We start from the raw sequence: 24,619 nt of genomic DNA, 5'->3' as shown, positions 1-24,619 counted from the left end.
TCACGTGATAGTTATATGAATAATAATGTCTAGTAATAATTCTTATGTTATTATTTACGAAAAATAATATACCTACCATATTATTGTTATACTGCATAATAACATGCTCAATTCCCTGACGTTCTACTTTTGTAGATTTACTTCTTTACTGTGTTTATTTTGAGATGAACAAACTTTGAGCATTTAAGTAGAAAACCGTGCCACTTGGGAAGGTCGTGTTGTACTATAAACTATAATAACAAGCTACCGAATGTTGAATTTGATGACAAAGGAGAAAAAAAAAATCTATGTTCAGTCATAACATACACAATGTACATAATTAATATATACAAAATATATTTTTTTATCATTCTGTTTAAATTTTTGTTATTACTCATTAATAAACTTTTTATTTATTTTTCTTATCGTACAAATATGATAATGCTCTTACCTGGATTCGCACCCAGGTCCACCGGTTTTGCAGGCAGGGTCACTATTTACTGCCAACTACGTTTATATTTTGTAAGTCCTACTACAATTTGAAGTTTTGACTAGAAATCGTGTTAGTTTAAATCAATATTATACCTACGTATTGGACACGTTATGTATTTCATTCAAACGATTCTGATAAATACACTGGGTCTTGGGTTATTGTCCTATAAATATGTAAAAAAAGTCGCGTTTCTCGTTAAAACATAAATTAAAGCTGTTTGCGAAATACGTTGCGATTTATCCTGAAACTCAATCGAGTGCTAAGCTTGTTTTCGCCCGGTAGAGTACAAAGTTTTAAGGATTACCACATGTATTCGATTGTGAAGTAATTGAAGCGAAATAATGTTGTTTATCTTCCAAAAAAAATCTAGCTTTATAGTGATATGATTTCAAATTTGGTTGAGAAACTATAAAAAGTGTCAAATCAGACTACTTAAATACGCCCAGCTGCAATGATTTTAAATTGAAACTTTTGATGTTGGTTGGGTTTTTCATGTTTTTATCAGCAAACAGTCAGTGGTAAATTCCAAATAATATGGAATACATATACATACATAAGGTCATTTGTATAAACCAGAACGGGACTTCATAACATTATCTTTACTTTGTAACTTTTTTTTAATTTCGTGTAGGTATGCATTATGGCTCTGAGCATCAACAATTTACATATCCTTTTATTCTACTTTTGTATGAAGGAAAAGTTCAGAGTGGATTATTCCAGTTTGAAGTTAAACAACTCAATATAATTGTGTTATTTTCAAAGTGATCCCCTGGTAACGCTATAACTGCGCGGTCACTTTAGCCATTCCAAGCGTTCAGTGGAAAACTTTTTAAACTTACTACAACGCCCAGTTATTTTTAACTCTTACGAACAGCTGACTGTAATATATCTCTTAACTTTTAAGAACTTTTAAAAGCTGACCTTGCAAAGGAAAATTAAGGAGTACCTACGTAATATAAAGTAGAATTCAAGTTTTAAGTGCTATTTGGAAACTTCAGCTTGAGTGATATTTACGGGTAATACAAGTGAAATCTTTTATAAATTACTCATTAGTGTACAAAACTATGTTTATTAGTATGTGCATGTGACACCACTTGAGTTGCAGGCGTCCATGGGTTGCGGTGACCGCTTTCTATCAGGCGGGCCGTATACCAGTTATTGCTACCGACGCGGTATAAAAAAAATGTCTGCACAGAACTTTAGATAAATAGAAGAAATAATAGAGGCCGAGGCGTGTTACTGACATTGTTACTTACGTGTAATAGGAAAAGTTTCTGGCCTTGGAGTATTCAAAATTCTGCTTTATACTAACAAACAAAACCAGCATTATAATAACGTCCATCATCCACGCTTAATATTTTGTTATACAAATAAATAAATATTACGGGATATCTGACACGGAGCAACCTAGCCACAAACTATGTGATCTGGGCCAGGATCAGGGTGTCAGTTAAGTACTTTGTTGTTCCATCTGCTACTATTGATGCTTACATTGCTTACTTACTTTACATACCCACAGACAAACCGAGTACAATTTCATCGCCCCTTTTTGGGGTTCCGTTACCTAAAAGGTAGAAAAGGAACTAAACCCTTTTAGTGCGGTACAGCAACTCTGTCCATCTATTCTGTCTGTCCGTCTATCACAGTACTAAATATGTCGAGAACTACAAATGCTATACTAACTAACTTGTAATTTGGAATAGTTATGAACATTATAAACCTCACAAATTAAGAGTATATATTTTTTAAATTTATTGATTTTAATTGTAGAAAATGGCCAAAATTAAAGGGGTGCTTCAAACTGTAAATTTCAAGTTACTAGGTCAAGAGGGGTATCGTTAGAAAGAGCTCAAATTGAACCTAAATAACCTATTTTTTTTTTGATGTGAAAAAAAAAGAATTTTGAATGAAAATGTGTAAAAATAACGCCCCCCCCCCCCCCCTTATCTCCGAAGTTCACCAACGAAAAATTTTAGCAAACATTACATTGGTTTTATGCTAAATATTACAGAAAAATAAAATCGTGTTTGTATCTTGGAAACTTTTATTTTAATTGACAAAAATCTTTCCAGATTTTATTTGCAAATGGGATGTAGATGTTTTGGTACATGTAAGTACAAAAACCGGCCAAGAGCGTGTCGGGCCACGCTCAGTGTAGGGTTCCGTAGTTTTCCGTATTTTTCTCAAAAACTACTGAACCTATCAAGTTCAAAACAATTTTCCTAGAAAGTCTTTATAAAGTTCTACTTTTGTGATTTTTTTCATATTTTTTAAACATAATGATTCAAAAGTTAGAGGGGGGGACGCATTTTTTTTTCCTTTAGGAGCGATTATTTCCGAAAATATAAAAATTATCAAAAAACGATTTTAGCAAACCCTTATTCATTTTTAAATACCTATCCAAAAATATATAACACGTTAGGGTTGGAATGAAAAAAAATTTCAGCCCCCACTTTACATGTAGGGGGGGTACCCTAACAAAACATTTTTTTCCATTTTTTATTTTTGCACTTTGTCGGCGTGATTCATATACATAATGGTACCAAATTTCAGCTTTCTAGTGCTAACGGTTACTGAGATTATCCGCGGACGGACGGACGGACGGACGGACAGACAGACATGGCGAAACTATAAGGGTTCCTAGTTGACTACGGAACCCTAAAAACGGGTTTTTTATTCGAGTCTGGTAACACTGTTGCCTAATGAAATTGCCTCCGTTTGACAATTAACGTTCGCCCCGTTGCTTCAGTAGGATACGTTCCTTTGACGGGTTGCAGTCAAATTGTAACGATAAAGTTAAACCAAGTTAAACCATTCGTCTATGACGTTGAAACGGGAACCAAAGTTACTGTTCTCAAATTGGTACCTCTATCCGACCATACAAGTTAAATCAATTAATTACGTATTTTTTTATGAAAATTTTCACCGCTTTTTATCATTTTCACTAAATTGGTTCATTAATAAAATTTTGTAAAGTTAGAGACGATACATTATAAAAAATATTATAATTTTATTTGTCTGTGGTACTCAAATTTATAAAAAAGACTGTTGAGACTGTGTATGTTGAGATTCTGAGCAATAAAATGGCCTGTTGCCCCTATAATCCAATTGTATCAGTCTTATCTAGTATATCGTCACTACTTTTAAAAAATCTCGTATCTCACGCTGTTCCTCGAAGTTAAAACGCAGTAAGTCTATATGCATTCCATACATACTTACTACAATTTTCTTTTCATTGACAGACGAAGATACAAGTTTTTTTAAAAGTAGTGACGATATAATTATGTCACCGTAAAATTGTAAACACCGCTAGTTTATAATCTCACTAGTAAGATTATGAACTAACGAAATATTGTGAACTATGACGTATAGTTTACAATTTCACGGATTATTCTTCGTTTTCAATAGAGAATAATACAATTATTGTTTTGTGTTAGATCGACAGCATGTACCTACTGCAGGAAAAGTTAAAAACTCAATTTATCGAATAATTCATAGTGTAGCTAAAGCCAAATAACAAAACAATTTATAAAACTCCCCACTCAGCAAATGTTATTTGTCCAACAAGAACACATTTCTTAAACCAACAGAACTAAACGGATAAGAAGCAAAAAACCCTTCAACGTCGACATTATTATTTTTGCGGCAACTGCTTGTGACAGCGGCACGCGCGTGACGCGTGATATGTGACGTGCGATGACGTGCGATGACATTCGGTGACGTTTGGACGTGTAGGCCTAGGAATTATTGCTGTAATTATAAATGCTGTCGTATTAGGGCAGGTTGATGACCGATACGGTCTAGTAGTGATGCGTATTGCATTCTATGAAGCCGATGATAATGAATTCGAAGCGTATTTGACTGATGGGGATGATGATGTGTCTATTAAAACTCTGGTTGATGCAACCGGCCCTTGGTCAATTGTCAATGTACCTAGGTACCTTCCTTACAGCATAAATGCATTTTCTACTCTTTGTTGAATTTTGATTTGCTGATATAAATCGGATGAAAATACAATATTAATGACTTGTAGCCGATTTGATGATGGATTGGAAACAGAAGGCAGCTAGGGGAACAAGAACGATGCAACAAACACGATGGAGTAGGTACCTACCCTGCTCTCCTATCTGTTTCCATTGGAAAGAAAAGTAATAACAACGGTAAAAGCTTGTTCCAAAAACGTCAATAACATATTTGTAAATAGTCATCTAAGGATAATCCTTCAACTTCTTATATTGCGGAACTTCAGCAAAGTACTCAAGCATCAAACAACGTATATACCGAACACTTAGCAGAACACATCTCGTTTTACAAGTCGAGCTCTCGGGCCGACCCAAAATAATTGTCGCATGAGAGGGTTCGATTTTCTTACTCCATTTATGTTTTTAGCAAACAATGGTAGTCTAAAGAATAAAGGTCCTTTCAATATGTTACAGTTTTCTATCAAATATATCGGGACGATGTGCTCAAAAATGTGACGTTATCTGGGTAAAGAGACCTTATTGTCGATGGCGCTTACGTCCCGCGGAGTCGTATTTGTATACGAACGTCGCTCATAACGCCGTAAGCGCCATCGACAATAAGGTCCCTTTACCCAGATAACGTCACAAATAATATTACATGCACTTTAATGCCTTCACAGTAATTTATATCATGACATAACATCAGTTAAGAGTTAGTACAACATTCGGAGAAAGTCTAATATTTGCTAATATTCAATTAAATTGTATGCTTCCATCAATTACATACACATACATACATATAATCACGCCTTTATCCCATAAAGGGGTAGGCAGAGAACATGAACTACTAAGTTTCAGTGCCACTCTTGGAAAAAAGGGGTTGAAAGAAATCCAAATTGTGACATTGCAGTGACAGGTTGCCAGCCTCTCGCCTACGCCACAATTTAACCCATATCCCACAGTCGACTTCTACGACACCCACGGGAAGAAAGGGGGTGGTGAAATTCTTAACCCGTCACCACACGGGTAATTAATTCCATCAATTAACAGGCAATTAATTCAATTTGTCAATTTCACTCCCCCCTTTTAACCCTCTTTGTGGATGAATACCGAGATGAAAATTATAGTTTGTCCTTTCCCAAGACTGAAATAGTACATTTTGTAACGTTGGATGGAACCTGATGAATAGAGTTGTGCCTGCTCGTTCACTGAAAAGATCGCTCCCAACTAGTACGATCTCCGAAGTGTATTAGTTCGTTCTTTTAGGACATTTAGGACAGTAGTACACCGAGAGAGCGAGAGACAAATTGTGCATATGGCGTACAGGAACGCTCGCTCGTACTAGCCGAGAGCTGATCGGCCGTTTTCGCCCGCTCTCGGTCCGAGTCAGTCGGTTTTAGTTCGGTTGCGGTCGAATCACACGGATCGCTTTGCTGTCATTGTCACTCCTCTGCTCTTCACTCCTTTCGCTCCCATTTTATTGCGCGTGTGTGAGTGTACTAAATGTACTAGAGAGCAGAATCATTTGGGAGTAGTTCAGTCTAGTACAGTGCAGGGAATCGTGTCTTTTGTACTATTAGTACATGTCTTACACAAGCCTACTGATGAATATTGGTAACGAGAGGAAGTTAAATCGCGACGGCTTGCTTTTTGTTATACTACGTCGGTGACAAACCAGCATACAGTCTGCCTGATGGAAAGCGGTCACCGTCACCTATGGACGCCTGCAACTCAAGGAGTGTCACGTGCGCGTTGCCAACCCATTAGAAACATGTACACTCCTTTTCGCTGCGTTAAGTACACAGCAGAAAAGAGTGTACAAGTTCTAAGGAGGGTTTGGGTTGCCAACGACTCAAAGGACAATAGACGGAACAAATTAGTTCCGTAGGTACATGAGCACAGATATTTGTTCCTGAGTCATGGATGTTTTCTATGTATATAAGTATTTATATATTATTATATATCGTTGTCTGAGTACCCACAATACAAGCCTTCTTGAGCTTACCGTGGGACTCAGTCAATCTGTGTAAAAAAAAAATGTCCTATAATATTTATTTATTATTATTTATTATTAATTAGTTCCGTAGGTCCTTCCGTCACCAGCACACCGCACCCTCGTTAAGCTGGAATGATTTTAAGATTCGAGTTTGCAACATTCCTACGCCGCGAGTTACACACAATATTTTATTCATCACACTTGCAATATAAAAAAATTAAAAAGATAAAGAGAGATACCTAAAGAGGTACCTACTAGAAAATTCATAACTTCCTAAACACAATAGCACATTCATTGTGCGAATGTGATAAAAAATAACTACCTTACTGTAAACTGAAATAAATGTCATATACAAATAAAAAGTGACCAAGGCCTCCAAGTGTTCAAAGCTGGATTCGAACCAGCGTCCTCCGTTATCGCAACGGAAGCCTAAACCATTCGGCCATTCGGACACGGTGGCAAGGGTCGCAATTTTTCAAGTGTATGACACAATTACCGAAGGCTTATGGCGCCACCGTGTCCGAATGGCCGAGTGATTTATAGGCATCCGTCGCGATAACGGAGGACGCTGGTTTGAATCCAGCTTTGAACACTAGGAGGCCTTGGTCACTTTTTCTTTGTATATGACGTTTATTTCAGTTTATAGTTAAAATAGTATTGTGTCTACTAAAAATACAAATTAAATTATTCTCTATGAGGATAAATTAATTTGTTTTAAGAATTACCTACTACTGAACCGAAAACGAACATAATCCACTAATATTCACCGTACCAAAACTATATCACTTTATCACATCAGTACGTCATCGTTTATCGATATCCACTGGTTTCGCATCACTAGAGATCGGTTTATCGACGAGATGGATGTCGCCGATTTATCACGTTACCTACTTCATTTTCTTTTTTATCGCGCCATGAACCAGTAAACCTATTTCTAATAAAATGTGGGAAGTGTTCTAGTGATCTCTCAATTTGTTTTCTCGTGTAGCTGCTCGCTTTTGAGTAATTTTAGAGGTTTTAGTTTTCTTTTTTGAGACTATCTTAAAGTAGGTAGGTAACATCTCATGCTTACATTACTAAGGACTGCATTACTGCCACAAAAGTAAAGAATCTGTTCTGAACAATTATCATACCTGACCAGCTGAGCGGGTGTAGCATACTATTAATATTAATAGTGTGATAAACCTTATAGGGATAAGTTCGCCTTTGTACACCATAACTATACTGTATTTCTATGTCCCAACTTGTCTTATGTACAATAAAGTGTTTACATACATACATACATACTTTATCAGTGCGTCCCTATCACTTACAAATAGTGTGAAAGGACGGTATACATAATTATAATCATTTCTGGTAATAAGCAATTATTTCCATGATAATAAGTAATATATGTCCTTGGCCATAAAATGTCATTTATTTGCGTCTATATAGGTATTTTTTACCAAAAAAATGGAAATAGGTTATTACTTTTCAGAAAATGCCGGTGACAGACACGCGGAGTCACGTTGCGAGTTGTCGTGACAGCGTCTGTCAGCGAAATAGGGATGTCGCTTTCAGGGTTGTAGCAATTTTATATGATAAAAAATAAATATGATAAAGAATAAAAAAATGTTGATAAAAAATGGTAGGTTTAAAAATGCTCCTTATATGGATCTATTTTACAATGCATGAAATCATATGTATAAGGTTTTGTAAGACATGATAAAATTGCAGTTTGTTGATATGTTCTACTGAATATGACATGTATGTCTAGTCAGTCTCACAAATTTAGTCAAAAAAAAACTGTCAACCAAAAAAAACATTTTTTTTAAGCTAGGGAGTCATTTAAAGTTAGGGAGGCAGGTAAAATATACAACGCTTACTTTAAATAAAAATGTGATTCAATCTATAAATTTATATAATTCATAGATCTATTTAAACATATCTAAGTATTGTTTAAAGACACACACAAGTCGAACGCGAAGAGGTCTTCCGCGACCACGGCTAGTGCATCCTGGCCGAAACGTTGGAAAAAATGTTATTTTATCGCGTACGACTCGTGTGTCTTTCCAAATGTGTACAAAACGCGAGTGTTATATCTAAGAATAGGTACTACGCATACTTATTTCAAAACTACAATATCTAATATAAGTAATTGTATAAAATTAATTGTACTTTTCCCACTGTACTGTACTTACTTCCTACATGCCAAAACTAGGTATAGTCAAATTGAATATCTCACTGCGATAGCCATGTTGTCAAATAACAAATCAAATGCCACATGCCACACAAAGCAAATGACATTTTCAATTTGTCTCCTATCATATAAATAGTAATAACCATCAGTAATAGCATTTCAGTAACTGACATTTTATGACAGGACAATCATGATATTCATGACAATGCAACAATTTAACGTCGAATGTATGCAAGTGACAGCCCTAGCGGTCTGCGTGACGTCACGTCCCAAATCGTGAACCTTTCGACTTATCTGTGGTATAAATCAAGCGATATGCGGTTCTGTGACAATGTGGCAAGAACCTTTGGCCGTGCAAAATATTATTATTTACCTTGCCGTGAATAACTTGACTGTTCTTAAAATAAAATATTTTATACCATGCAGGAAATAAAGCATCAGATAAACTATTAGAAAAACATGGACAGGAGATATTTTTCAATCGAATTTCAATTTAATAAATCAGGTAGAAATATATAAAGTAACTGAATTGACCGTGACGTCACTCAATTCGATTTCATATTAATTCCATATTGGCAAGTCGTTCAAATTCGTGTTGACAGTTCTTAAAAAGAAGCTGATTTGACTAGGAGGCAAGTAACCTATAATACAAAGTATTTGTAGCCAAAGGGTGTGTGGTGGTGTGGTAATTTTTTTCGCCATGTTTGGGTACAATTTTGGAAAAATACTATTGCAGACCAGCAAATTTTAATTAAAGGTCGAATCAGGCTTAAAATCCGTCTATTATTCTCCATACAAAGTTTTGGACCGCTCTTATACTTAATGTTTCGTGTATTAACACAGCTGGATTTTGTTAAAGCCCATTCTTCCATATTAATGTTTTTGCTTCCTCCGCAGGCAATATATTGCGAGTTTTGTTCATCGCCCCGTGAAGCTGTTGTTTTAACAATATTACGGTATCACAAGAAAAACCTTGTGGCAAGAGTTTCATTGAAAAATAAAACGGATGATTTCATTTATAAAGTCAATAAGTACACTTCCTGTTTGTTACGTTTAATGAAAATGTCTAGGTATTTGATGTAAGGCTGTTCCATTCCATAGTCCATTTTCATAGATCTCAGCATTCAGCATAAAGCCTCCGCCACGCATGAGCGTTCTGAGAGCGTGGCGTGAGCGGGGCGTGAGCGGGACGCGGCGCTGGCGGTACGCTCTCAGCGCGCCCCGCTCACGCCACGCTCTCAAAACGCTCATAAATATGTGACGGAGGCTTAATAGTACCTAGCAGTACAACGCGCGCCAAAAATATCTAGGATAGGAAAGGATCGTAAATAACTTTGGCTTGATTGAGCAATGACATAATTATTAGGGCAGCCACAACTTGGCGTAATAATCTATGTCCCATGTCCCTTTGCGTGCACAACTACAGCACATTATTACCGACTTGAATGTTGACAACCCTTTAAAGCCGAAAGGGAAAATGTAATTCATTAGAAAGGGACAACAGAATTCGTCCCTAAATCAGTGAAACTTCGGGTTTGTAGGAGTTTTCTTTTATGTATAACTCTGTATTTTTAGATAGGTACTTAAAAGTTTATAATGGGTTGGCAACGCGCATGTGACACTCCTTGAGTTGCAGGTGTCCATAGGTTACGGTGACCGCTTTCCATCAGGCGGACTGTATGCTTGTTTGCCACCGACGTAGTATAAAAAAAATAAAAAAGGCAAAAAATAATTTGTTCCTTTTTAGGTAGTAACAACTTTTGTTGATTAACCAACCAAATATAAAACCAAGCGTATCTGTTACTGAGCGCAAGTCGCTTTTAACCTTCTTATTTATTCGAGTATTTTTTTCAATTACCTACCCCTTTTAAGGGCCTTTTGAGGGTTGTTTAGATTTATTTCAATACCTAAAGGCACCGACTATGGAAATGGACAACACAATTCATCCCTGAATAATTGTCATTGTCAAACTTCGGGTCGGTAGGAAGTTTATTTTATTTAATTCTGGGGTTTAGTCATGGTTGAGTGTACCTCCTGTCCGCGCCGCGTATTTTATAGGTTTGTGTGGTACATGTAGGTACTAATTGTACAAAAGACACGATTCCCTGCACTGTACTAGACCGAACTACTTCCAAATGATTCTGCTCTCTAGTAACTACATTTAGTACACTCACACACGCGATCCGTGTGATCCGACCGCAACCGAACTAGAACCGACTGACTCGGACCGAGAGCGCGCGAAAACGGCCAATCAGCAGAGCTCTCAGCTAGTACGAGCGAGCGTTACTGTAGGTACGCCATATGCACAATTTATCTCTCGCTCTCTCGGTGTACTACTGTACTAAATGTCCTAAAAGAACGAACTCTAGTACACTTCGGAGATCGTACTAGTTGGGAGCGATCTTGTCAGTGAAAGAGCAGGCACAACTCTAGTATCTTTGAATCACGTTCCTCCCTATTATAATAACTCCTACCTTCGTTTTATTAAACATGTTTTTCGGGTTCAAGCAAAATTGCTACCTAATTTACTTGTTCGACGTGAAACTGACAGAATGATTGATGGTGGAATTTCATTTCCAGATGCTTTGACATGTGTGTCGAATAAATACCGATACGAATGATATTTAAATACTCGGGAATGGGTTGTATATTTTGTATCTCGGTTGAGGTGGCGTATCCAGTTAAAAATTGGATTAATTTTCCCTTTTGAGTTTTTCACAATTCAATATGGTTTTCAAAAGGTAGGTATAGACATAGTTTTATTATGTAATTTTTTTTATGAAATACAATTTTGAAATCGGGTTATTAAGAATGTATATATTTATCTCTGCAGGGTTAGCACATGATTTCCGCGAGAGTATGTCGCTGCGAGATTACTCGTCCTAATGTCATTAATACAGTTAGAAGAAGACGTGTGATCTATCTCGCGGCGACACACTCCCGCGGCAATCATGTGCTAGGCCTTTTTTTTTTGGACTTAGATTTCTTACTGTAAGAATGTTTATTTATTATTTTCGTTTTTAATCATTATTAACTTATGTATATTTTGTACAAACCATTTTAAAAGTGATACTTATAAATTCGTAGGTATATAGGTGTGACCGAGAGGCAACACATTAAATATGGCTCTTATTATAAGGACTCAGACAAGTCTTTAAAGTCTCCGCCACATAAAGCGTTTTGATAGCGTAGCGTTAGCGGAGCGCAATGATAGCGGTGAGCCGGACGAACGCTGGCTTTCCGCTCGCAATCCGCGCGCATATCGCTCGCAATCCGCGCTCGTCAAGTTCCCGCCGGCGTCCGCTGGGCGCAACGCCAGCGTTCGTCCGGCGCACCGCTATCATTGCGCTCCGCTGACGATCCGCTAACGCTCTCTCAAAACGCGCATGTGTGGCCGAGCTTTAAAAGTCTCCAATTGTTCATCAAAAGGGATAAATCGCGTTGATAGGTGACTCAAAACTTATTTATCTATATTCCAAACGTGTCGTGTAAATGAAATTGTCTTTTTTCCAGATCCAAGGGAAGCCAGTAATCCAACAACGTATTCTGCCCAGCCCAGCCGTGTCCATAGACTCGCCCTATCGCAGCTCTCCGTCTGGCGATGAAAGCAACAATATCATATTCAGCCCGTGGAAGGCTTTTGGCCCTTTTGTGGACACAGTACAGGTAGGTACAAAGTAACTGTATTATCTCGGTTCCAGCTAGGGTAATCTACAAGCGGATCTTGTTCACCACTGCCGTGCCCTAAGGACCAATCGTAAATATAATACGATTTTTTAAGTACTTTTACTTTCTTTATGTTTTTGTATAACCCACTTGAATGGTTTTTTCTGCGAACTCTTGAATTCTTCGGTGAAGAAGACTATTGGGGCCTTTTGATTGTTTCATCCATTCTGCTCACTCTACACCGTGTTTCACTTAACACTAAAAACCTGAAAACCGTTTGTTCAGAATCGAGAATAGAATCGATTGAGGTAATATTTTTTGTTTTAATTTGTATTATTAGTTATTGTTTACGTGCCCATTCTACAAATTCGTGATACAACATTGTGCATATCATATTGCTAGAGGTTGTATACCTTTTTCAGTATTTAGGGGTATTAATACTGGCTGGTTACTTGGACGATTATTTTTTCCGCTACGAGTTTGACGTTGTGCGTCACTTTAATTTTAAAGTTTATCATAAGTCATAACAAATTGAACTCTTACCTAATTACAACCTTGTCATTTTTAATGTTAGGTTTAAATTTGCTTACTGCGTCACCTGTCCAATTTGAAGTTTACTGTGACACAGTTTAACGTGCTTTACAGTGACATAGCTGTCTATTGGTAAACCTTATGTCGTTGCAGTAACGTACACAATTAATCAGTTTTAAGGTTTACGATGGTAGCTAGCAATTATTTTATTGAGTGTAGAGTTAAAAGTCGAGTAGAGCTGCACAGAAAATTAAATATTCAATTAAAAAAAAAATTATCATCAAATTAAAAAATGAATATTCTAGATACGTTTAAAAAAATAAAAATCAGTTGGGGTGTCTGAGGTTTTGAGTGATACCGGAAACACGGTGTATATTTAGGTACCCTAGAGTAAAAAATATTCTATCTATAAACCACGCTTTATAAATAAATTGTATAAATCAAGCTAACCTACTTTTAGTTAGTCTCTTCAATATTCCTAGGTGTAGAGTGCGATTGAAAAAAACAATCCCGTTAACCATTGCTGGATTCGTTTATCTGTCACGTTTCCCTGTAAAATTTACGGGCACTTAGTAGAATTAAACCGGTTAACAGCCTCCTTTTGACGACCCACTATAACACAGTGAAGGAACGGGAGTAGTGTAACTATGTAAACAGTGTTGATTTAGAATAGGGAACTTGACTGTAGTTAAAATAAAATATTTTATACTATGCACGAAATAAAGCATCAGATAATTATAAGAAAAACATGGACAGAAGTTATTCTTAAATCCAATTTCTATTTAATAAATCAGGTAGAAATGTATAAAGTAACTGAGTTGACCGTGACGTCACTCAATTCAATTGCATATAAATTTATTGTTAGCAAGTCGTTCAAATTCGTTTTGACAGTTCTTAAAAAAAAAGCTGATTTGACTAGGAGGCAAGTAGCCTATATTTAGATCAAAGAGGATCGAGTATTATAGAGAGAGTTACTGTCAAAGTAAAATGCGTAATCACAGTGCCTAGACTGCCATCTCTCGACTCAAGACGTCGTCGCCTATTACCCATAGTACAAAAAATAAGCTTTGCTTAGTTTGGGGCTGGGTTGATCTGTGTAAGGTGTCCCCCAACTCCCCCAATATTTATTTTGTTTTATTTTTATTTAATTACAATGCAGCGGTTAACAGATAGGCCGAATGGGGTGTCCGTAACGTGTTTAAAATCGTGTATGAGTTTGTGCGCTGATAAATAAGCCCTAATCTTCCGAAATCACCATGGGTGATTTGACTTGTAGCTTCGTCTATGAAGTGGATGTCTAGGTATATTTGGGTATGTATTTTCATTCTCTAGGCTACTAGGTTTTTTACAATATGTATATAAAAATAAAATACAAAAACATTTACAAAACAATATAAAAACAAATAAACATATTATAAAAAACTTTAGGTATTATTATTATATATTCGTTAGGTTAGGTATCATCAAAGGCCACGACATTTTTTTAAAGTTAAGATAAAACGTAATACATATTGTAGATATTTTTTAGACCAGTTGCTATAAACCCGTTTTGGAAGCCAAGATTCATTTTGGATCACTGAGGCAATATAATGACAACGTAAAAAAGTTTTTTTTTTATATTTACATTAGGAGTAACTACTCGTTTCACTCTGCCGGCGCACCTGTAAAACCAACCCGCTCTAATTTGTATCAGCAAACACTCTACCTTCGGCTCGGGGTTTAGTTGGCGAGTACATTTCCTATCCTATCGTATTTATTTAGCGCTTTACGGATTCGGTCATTAATAGCGTTGATTGAAGTTGATTGTTTATTTAAAAGTAATAGCGATGAAAAACTCCGTCAGTATGAAAAATCGGACTAAGTATTATAAAAGTTGGTCCACTTTAATAATATTAAATTGGCATAGATCATTGACGAATAGTGGATCGTCCTAGGTATCGCTGAACCCATGTCGTGAAAGCGAATCGGCTTAAACTGCCAAGCAATTTTAACTTTCACTGATATGTATCAATAGAATATCTGAAGGACATAGTGAAGTCATTCTTGGCGCAGATTGGACACAAGATGATCTAATGACATTTTTTTCGAATACCGCTCTGCCAGGCAATTATTCTTCCAATTTTATCACTTATCAATAAAGATCGTTATCAGCGTGCTGTATCGGTGGCAGCGTATGGTTGACAAAAAAACAAATACACAAATATTTAAAACATTATATGGGCCATTTTTTTCAAAGTTGTCCACCCCACTTATTTTGTAACATGGGTATTTTTTACGCGATTAATACTCAGAATCGCAAGCTCTTTCGATCCTGATAAAGGAAAAAAAATGTCCCAAGATATCCATACATTTTTTCGAACCTTCCATTCCGTTACCGCCATACAAAATGTATGAAAAAATGGTAACGGAATGGAAAAAAAAATCTGGGGACACTTTTTTTCTCCTATTAGAATTAAAGGAGCTCGCGATTCTAAGTGAAAACCACATACAAATTTCCAAATCCATAAAAAAAGTGGGGTGGACAACTTTGAAAATAAAAATGGCCCATATACTTAACAAATTATGAAATATATACATATTTATAATTACTTATCTAAATTACATTGAATAAATAACTAAAGTTTGTTCAACAGATTTGGCTTCGCGCATTACTTTGACTTGAACTACTTGAATAACAATTCTAAATAGTCGTATCTAGAGTGCATTTGATTATTTGGATTAAAATAATATTATACACTTCGCGTAATGTATTTTTACGACATAATTTGACGTATTTTGTTTTAAAAATATACAGTTGGTTGGAAAAAGCTTTGTACAGTCACGTGTAAAAATATGGGTGTACACATCTTACTCAAAAATATGTCCTATACCTATAGCATCTTAGTCCGGTGTAATAAGACCGTAGTACCATATTTATGAGACGATTATTTCGATACGTATTTTTGCACTTGACTGTACCGTAGAGGTGTAATCCTAAGAAGGAAAGCATTTATTTTGTAGTTAAGAACAAAGTGAATATGTATTTAAAGTATAATTGTAAGTATTTGTTTTTTTTTGCCAACCGTACCATTTGCCACGAAAAGTGCACCTTGATAACGATCTTTACTTATCAACCTGTCACTCTCACATTGACATACTTGCCAGATCGTAACGGATGCTTTATCCACGTAGATGAGTGATAAAATTGGAAGCATCATGAACCTGCTGACATCCTTATGCGGTTAAATATACCTGCACGGTTAGCACATGATGGCAGCGACAGTCGATAGGCGAGAAAACGCCGCGATATAGGCTCTCTCGCGACTCGGCAACACAAGTATCACGCGATAAACCGCTCTCTCGCGGACGAATGTCAAAGTCAGAATGTCGGGTCAGAATTTGGCTAAAGCAGCGAAAGTTAAAAAACGACGCGTTTGTTTGGGTTCATGAGCAAACGGAAGGTAGTAAACAGTGGCTTGGTAAAAAATAGCAGTTGGTCAAGCTCTTGACCCCCTCTTGAAGCTCTTGCGCCCTCTGGCTAGATGGCGGGTTGATTTGCATAGGGGGGCTGGCGGAAACTGGATGCATAAAGCAGCAGACCGGGCTCTGTGGCGTACCTTGAGGGAGGCCTATGTCCAGCAGTGGACTGCAAAGGGCTGATGATGATGATGAAGCTCTTGACACGTAACGACTTGTCTAAAAAAATTGTCATCCAACATCATTTTTTTATTTCGAAGCACCTGCTCTTTTTGATTATGTTCTTTATCTATTTCCGCTACCGCCTGGTAGCCCGCTTCCGGTTGTCTGGTAGAGATCGCTCTTTAGCGATAAAACCGCCTGTTGTCTGCCTCTATTTATAATCATTTGTTATGTCTCCACTGTATCTTTTTTTATACACGTTAAACTTTCGTGAGACATATTCAAATAATTAATGAAATATGGTTGTACTCACGTTATCACGTTTCACGCGACGGCTAAACTGTCGCGTAGCCGTCGCGTGAACTCCTATATGCCTGAAGAGGGGCCTCCGAATTGGCCCGAAACATGTCGCAGCAATAACGATATAATAACGTGAGTACAACCGTATTTCGATTAAATATTTGTATCTTTTTTTGTATCTTTTGCTGAAGTGTGCCAATAAAGAGTATTCCATTTATCTATCTACCTATCATTCATTGGTATTGTAATTAATGATACAACTGTTTGTTCACAGGAAGGTGAAATGCTCCCAAGCCAAGATACAGTGGTGTTACCGACGCCGAGACAGCCGGATCTGTCCCTAGACGAGGACGCCACAGACCCGATTCCCACAAGAGTTACGTCCAATAAGGTGAATTTATCTTCGCCACAGTATTCATTAGACTATCTACCTACTTAGTGCTGTGTAGTTCAGTTTTAGCAAAGGTTTTGAACAGTCTTTTGCTTTTTTAGGTTTTTTTAGGCCACCAATGTCACCATATTCGTCCGATTGCAAAAATGACTTATACACCCTGTTTTTATTGAATTCCTTTATTTTTAAGGGAATGTTCTTAAGATAGTTTCTTAGAAAAAATTATTTTATCTGATATAAAGAACATTCCCTTAAAAATAAAGGAATTCAATAAAACCGTAAGAGTTAAGACGCTAGTTTCTTAGAAAAATTAATTGTATTTGATTTAAACTCTTACGGTTATCGAGTTATTAAAAAATAAAGATAATTACTGAACACGTGTGTGACAGCCTTTACCAAACCCTAATGTTATTTGTTTTGACATGCGCCGTCAATCACTGATGAATTTTTTTTTTGCGAATTTAACTAAAAGTGATATACAGGTTAGTTCCTGATAATGAACCTAGCTACGTGTCTAATTTAACGGAAAACAAAAAGACACGGTGTATGACTACCTCCGTATTTCTATCGTTTTCTACTATCTATAAATTATAAACTGAAATAGATACCGTGCACCAATGAAAAAGCAATCAAATTCACAGGTGACGAAGCCGGGAATTGAACCACCGGGTCTTCAGTTTACCTGATTACTGATTAACTCTATACCACCTCAACCGCTCGATGTAGAGCACTGAAACATGAATTATAATATGTGTTTAAAAAAATATTTGTTGCTAAGGGCCGGTTGCATCAAACCGTCTGTCACCGTTAAAGCGTTCGTAAAATTTTATTGTATGGGAAGTTCCATAGACGTCTGCTGTGTGACGATGATGTGTCTGTCATGAAAATGTGTTGATGCAACTGACCCTAAGTTGGTCATAGCGACTGCTCCGGCAAAGTTAAGTAGGTCGCAGGATCGAATTTTGCCGAAGTGTGAATTTTTAAATTTTTCCTTTAATTTCAAAACACATATGTAGGTAGGTTTGTAGATGTTTCTGCACAAAAAATAAATTAATTATGTTAATTTTAAATAATTAGGTATACACCGTGTTTTTTTTGTTTTCCGTTAAATTCGACATGTCATTTAGGTTCGTTATCAGGAACCACCCTGTATAGTGTATAACACTTTTAGTTAAATTCGCAAAAAAATTTCATCGTTTTCATACATAATAAATGAATATTAGTGTGAGAGACCCTTAAGAATAATATTCGAGTTAGTGTCAAGTGATTGACGGCATATGTCAAAACAAATAACATTGGGAAGTGGTAAAGGCTGTCACACACGTGTCCAGTAATTATTTTTATTTTTTTAATAACTCGACAACCGAAAGAGTTAAGACGCTAGTTTCTTAGAGAAATTAATTGTATTTGATCTAAAGAACCATCCCTTAAAGTTAACGGAATTCAATAAAGACAGGGTGTATTCTAATTTCTTTTTTTTTTCAGGTGGCGTCAGTAAGCCAGCTCTCATTCATGGTGCGTCCAGACAGTTTCGAGCGCGGCCAGCTGCGTCTGACGTGCATCTCGTCCGTTCACTCGGTTTACAGCGAGCGAGCTGAACTCGTCATCAACGAGGAGCGGCCGCAGATCGCCTCCGTGCTGGGCACTAGAGATCGAGCAGGTACGATTTGTTTATTGGTAAACATGATTACATGACTTTACAGCTAACCATTGCGTCACGTAACTTAGGCTGACATAACAAGAAAAACAAGTAGACATATACATTTACAATAATAGACATACACCTAACAGGCATTTTATATGGGAACAGTTGAACTCCTAGCATCAATCGCCTCGCATAATCTCAAGCATTCACTACATATTGCCGCCCATCGCCACGCAAACAAGTCGCACTTAGGTGTCGATGTCAGGAGCGCATTGAGCTGTGAGAGGGCGCTGGGCGGCGGCGAGTTCCTGTACGATACGGTACGCGCCGGCGGCGGCGGCACGGCCAACAGGTCGCGTGCTATCCTCCTGCCTGAGTGCTATCCTCGGAACATCAGGAACAAACAGTCGTACGAGACGCTCTACAAGCTCAATATATAATTATCTATACTTGATTAAAAACATAGTTTAAATCAATATAGATTAGACGACACCGACGAGATTGCGTAAACACTTACATTTATATTTAGCCCAACCTTTCGGACATCACGTTCTGTTCGTGGTCACGGGTAGACTGGCAAGGAATAGCATCAACATCTTCTCGCCGTGCGAGTTTTTCGAACTACCCGCACTTGTTCTCAATTATTCACTTTTGTGCTGGGGTTGTCACTTTGCCTACACAACACATTCACAATATCAGTCGGTATGTCCTTAGGTGTGTGAAAGACGTACGACATGTTGTTGTTGTTGAAAGTCCTATAGTCCCATAGGTGCACAGGGCCTCCACAAGATCCTTCCACGCCTTTCTATCTTGAGCCACCGCCTTGGCCTCGTTCCAGCTCAGTCCATATTCCCTGAGCTCGTACCCCACGACCACATGTACGAGTAGCTATACAGAATGTTACCTATATGTATTTTATAGAACGATAATGTAATATTTGGATACGTCATAAAATCTGTCAGTGTCAAAAAGTGACATTTTTATTTACTATTAGAGCCATTCTTTTTTGAAACGGTTTATATTATCAAGGCATCTGCAAATATTTCAATGTGAACTGTGAATCTTTCCGCAAGTCTTCTAATTTAAATGCATTCCACGTATCCAGTATGAGGCATTCCATGAATATGTCACTTTCGACATACTTTTGCCTTGGCAGTTATTTCAATCAAATCCGTAAAGCTCGATAAAATACTGCCAATTTGTTAATTCAGACGTCATGAAAGGTTACACAACTTAAGAAATGAATAATTGCATGTATTAAGCAACATTTGTTCAAGTTAATTAGTATGTTTTGTTCTTTACGCCATCTACCACGACCGTATATTAACTATCTTGTCCTAATACTCTTAATTTTGCATGTAAACATTGTGAACCTATCGATCTTATGTAATTAAAACTCATCACTTCGGATAGATGGCGTTACGGGTCTCAAAAATCATAATGTATAGTTGTTTACTTGAATAAATTGTCTTGCACTACCTATCTGCATGAACGGTGCGTTTTTAATTCTCCCACAACTCTCATCGAACGGTACAAATAGTGGTCCTTACTGAACCGATATAAGAACTATATTAGTGTGACATCGAATTTAACCTAAAATGTTGTTTACGTTTTGGCGAATTTTAATGGATTTAAGAAGAAATTAAAGTGAAAAACTGTATAATAAGTGGTAAATAGACTTGATAAGTGTATGCAAGCGTTGGTGTGTGTATATATTCATTATGGAAGACTATATAAAGGAACAAGAAAACGTGTACGCGTTGTTAGCCAAAACTATTGCAAATTACAAGAAATCACCAAAACAAAGACTAACTAGTGGTTATGTACAGTTACGGATGGAATTGTTGACCGAATATTGGACTCGGTTTCACAACAATCATATGGAAATGTTGAAATTGGTACCTAAACATGATCGCGGACAGTATGAATATTTCACCAAAGATTATTTTACGGAAGTTGAAGAACAATACATCGAGCTGCGGTCAGATATGATGGATTTGTTATTGAAGTTAAATTCACGAAGCGGAGAAAGTACGTCGAGTTCACATAACCCTTCAACTGCCACTAGTGTTAGTGATGAAGTCCGGCTGCCGAAAATAAATATTCCTCAGTACTCGGGCAGTTACCACGAATGGACTTCGTTTCATGATATGTACACGTCGCTAATACATAATAAAACCACACTCAATAAAGTGCAAAAAATGCATTACTTGAAAAGTTGTTTATCAGGTGAGGCCGAACAATTACTTAAGCATATACCTATCAGCGAGAGTAATTACGACATGGCATGGAATATTTTATTAAAAAGATACAACAACAAACGAATTATTGTAAACACTATTTTGGCACGATTAGTGAATCAACGAAAATTAAGTACGGGAACATCGAAAGGGTTGCGAGATTTATTAGACACCACAAGTGAATGTATGAGTAAATTAAAAAATCAAGATATACAAGTTGACACGTGGGATACACTGGTAATTCATTTAATTGTAAATAAATTGGACGCCGAATCACATAAAGAATGGGAACTCGAGCTCGGGTCCCTAGAGATAAGTGATTTACCTACACTCAACATGTTAAACAAGTTCCTGGAAAAAAGATTTCGCGTCTTAGAGATGATACAATCGCCGTCGTCGAGTGCACCTGTAAATAAAAAAAGTTTTCATGTAAATAAAACTGAACAGAAATGCATATTTTGCAATCAAGACCACCTATTATACACTTGTAAGGAGTTTACAAAGCTGGAGGTAGAGAAGAGAGTGGAATATGTGCAAGGCTGGCGACTTTGTTTTAACTGCCTAGTACCGGGGCATTCAGTGAAGTTCTGTAAACATCGATCATCTTGTCGCCGATGTGGGAGAAAACACCACTCTCTGCTACACAGCACGGGGAGCCCGCAGTCGCAGACCGCTGCGCCGGTTCCGGAGTCATCAGCGCCGACTTCTGAAGATAAAGAAGATACCAAGGAGGAAAAAGAAGATAAAAATAAAAAGAATATTATATCTCACCTCACTACTGGGAGTCACGCGCGGCTGATGCCAACTGCATTAGTGCAAGTATACGCTGAAAACGGAGAAAAACACTTGATGAGAGCGCTGTTAGACCCGTGCTCACAAGAGTCTTTTATAACTGAGGACGCCGCACAAAAGCTTCGTTTACGACGTACCTCAGTCAGTGGGCAAATTACGGGAGTTGAAGAGATGAAGAGTAAACTGAAATATGTAACAGAAATAGAGTTCTCATCAAGAATCGAGATTAAGATGAAGATGAAAGCAACTACATACGTTGTACGCAACATCACCGGCATTATACCGGAGCATAAAGTGAAGACAGAAAACTGGAAACACGTCGAGAAGTTGAGCCTCGCAGATCCAACATGTCACACGCCAGGTCACATCGACTTGCTTTTGGGAGTCGAAATTTGGAGCGAAATTGTTAAACCTGGAGTGATCAAAGGCCCCTCAGGAACACCTATAGCACAAAATACTCACCTGGGGTGGATAGTTTGCGGAGATGTGAGGACAGAGCACACTGCCACAAAACACATCGTCAGCATGCATCTCAATGTTGATCTTAACAACATGCTGAAGAAGTTCTGGGAGTTAGAGACTATAGAAGAAGGAAATAATACACTAACTTCAGACGAGAAGAAGGCAGAAGACGTTTATGAGAAGACCCACAAAAGAAAAGAAGATGGTCGTTACGTGGTCAGGTTGCCATTTAGAGAAGAACCACCTGTGTTACCACGTGACTCGCGAGAGATAGCAGTCAAGAGATGGATATCGCTAGAAAGAAGATTGGATAAAAATCCTAAGTTGAAAAAGGATTACAACGACGTCTTACAAGAGTATCTAGATCTAAAACACATGAAGAAGGTAGAAGAGGAAGAAAGACCTGAGAATTGCGTGTACCTCCCTCATCACTCTGTTATAAGGGAGGACAAAGAAACTACCCGAGTAAGAGTCGTGTTTCATGCGTCATGTGCTGGAACTAATGGGGTTACTCTAAACGATGCCTTACTCATAGGTCCTACCCTGCAAGAAGATTTACGAGATATACTGCTGCGATGGAGGACACACAAAATTGCATACGTCGCTGACATCATTAAAATGTATCGACAAATTGAAGTTAATGAGGCAGACACGGATTATCAAAGAATCGTTTGGAGGCCTGATGCTCAAAAACCGATAGAAGATTATAAACTACTTACCGTCACCTTCGGGACCTCTTGCGCTCCCTACTTGGCCATCAAAACATTACGCCAAGTTGCGATAGATGAGGGTCAAGAGTATCCTGAAGCCCAGCGCATTATACTACAAGATTTCTACATGGACGACGTTCTATCGGGGCACGAGACAGAAGAGCAAGCTAAAAGAAATCAAAAAGAAATAACGGCAATTCTCAAAAAGGGTGGGTTTGAACTTCAAAAGTGGAGTTCAAATAGCGAAGTATTCATGCAAGAGATTGAACCTGTGAAGAGATCACCAAAGTCCCAAAGAGAAGTAGATGGAAGAGACAGTATTAAAACTTTGGGTATAATTTGGAACACTAAAGAAGATACATTACAAATAACGAATAACTTGAAAGACTTACCTGATCAACCCGTCACGAAGAGGAATGTTTTAGCAGATATAGCTTCATTATTTGATCCTATGGGTTGGCTGGCCCCTGCAGTAGTCGTCGCTAAAATATTCATGCAAAAATTATGGCGATTGGGGGTTGATTGGGATGAAGAACTCAAAGATGACGTGAAGAAAGAGTGGCTCAAGTTTAGACAAGAGATTCCTGCTTTGACAGAAGTCAAGATTGATCGCTGGATATTTACCAATGGAGACAAACGCTCGATTGAAATTCATGGCTTCGCTGATGCCTCGTCCAGTGCTTACGCCGCTGTAATATACGTTCGAGCTATTGACACAGACGGGCAAGTACAAGTATCGCTACTTACGGCTAAGACGAAAACTGCCCCTCTGAAACCGGTAATATCCATGCCTAGATTGGAGATGTGCGCAGCTGTTCTGCTGTGTAGACTTCTGAAACATGTTATAAACATATTAAAGATTGACAGACGCCAAGTCTTTGCTTGGTCAGATTCACAAGTTGTGCTAGCCTGGATAAAAGGTGAACCAGGTCGATGGACTCCTTTTGTGAAAAATAGAGTAACTGAAATAAAGAAAATGGACGAGATAAACGGATGGTATTATGTAAATACTAAACACAACCCAGCAGACCCACCATCGCGAGGAGTGATGCCAAAAAGGCTCTTGACGAATACCCTCTGGTGGAATGGTCCGGCGTTTCTCAAGGAGCCAGCCATAGAACTGCCCGGAACCGAAGTACCTGAAACAGACTTAGAATGTAGAAAAAACATAAAAACATTAGTTACAACAAATAAAGAAACTGAAGAAGATTTGATACTTACCTTGATAACTAAATACTCGTCGCTTGGGAAACTGGTGAGGATAATCGCATACTGTCGTAGATGGATGCTGAACCTGAAAAGAAAGAGAGAAAATAAAGATCACTTACCAACTTACCTGACGACTGAAGAGAGATGAAGCACTAACCATTTGCTTGCGACGATCCCAAGAAATAGAATTTCAAGAAGAAATTGAAGATTTAAAGAGTAAGAGACAGCTGAAAAGAAAAAGTCGATTGTTGTCACTCGCCCCTTTTTAGATCCAAAGGGTGTGTTGAGAGTAGGCGGCCGACTGCGCCATGCTGATTTAGAAGCCCAACAGAAGCACCCCATTATATTGACGAAAGACAATGCTCTGTTACCTCTTCTTCTGGCAGAAGCACACAGCAGCACTCTTCATGGGGGTCCCCAGCTAATGGTGATGTACCTTAGATCAA

At 37.7% G+C, this 24,619-nt stretch overlaps 1 protein-coding gene across 1 annotated transcript in view; it reads left to right on the top strand.

Annotated features, from left to right (window-relative positions):
* LOC125226582 overlaps positions 1-24,619 on the top strand; it is a 509,615-nt gene that overhangs the window by 398,191 nt on the left and 86,805 nt on the right. The window contains exons 5-7 of the mRNA XM_048130586.1: positions 12,123-12,275; positions 16,999-17,115; positions 18,601-18,775. Coding sequence (XP_047986543.1) covers positions 12,123-12,275; positions 16,999-17,115; positions 18,601-18,775 — 445 coding nt within the window. The remainder of the gene's footprint in view (positions 1-12,122; positions 12,276-16,998; positions 17,116-18,600; positions 18,776-24,619) is intronic.

Source organism: Leguminivora glycinivorella, chromosome 5 (genome assembly GCF_023078275.1).
Source record: "Leguminivora glycinivorella isolate SPB_JAAS2020 chromosome 5, LegGlyc_1.1, whole genome shotgun sequence".
Taxonomy (NCBI): Eukaryota; Metazoa; Arthropoda; class Insecta; order Lepidoptera; family Tortricidae; genus Leguminivora; species Leguminivora glycinivorella.
This window is presented reverse-complemented; position numbering and strand designations above follow the sequence as displayed.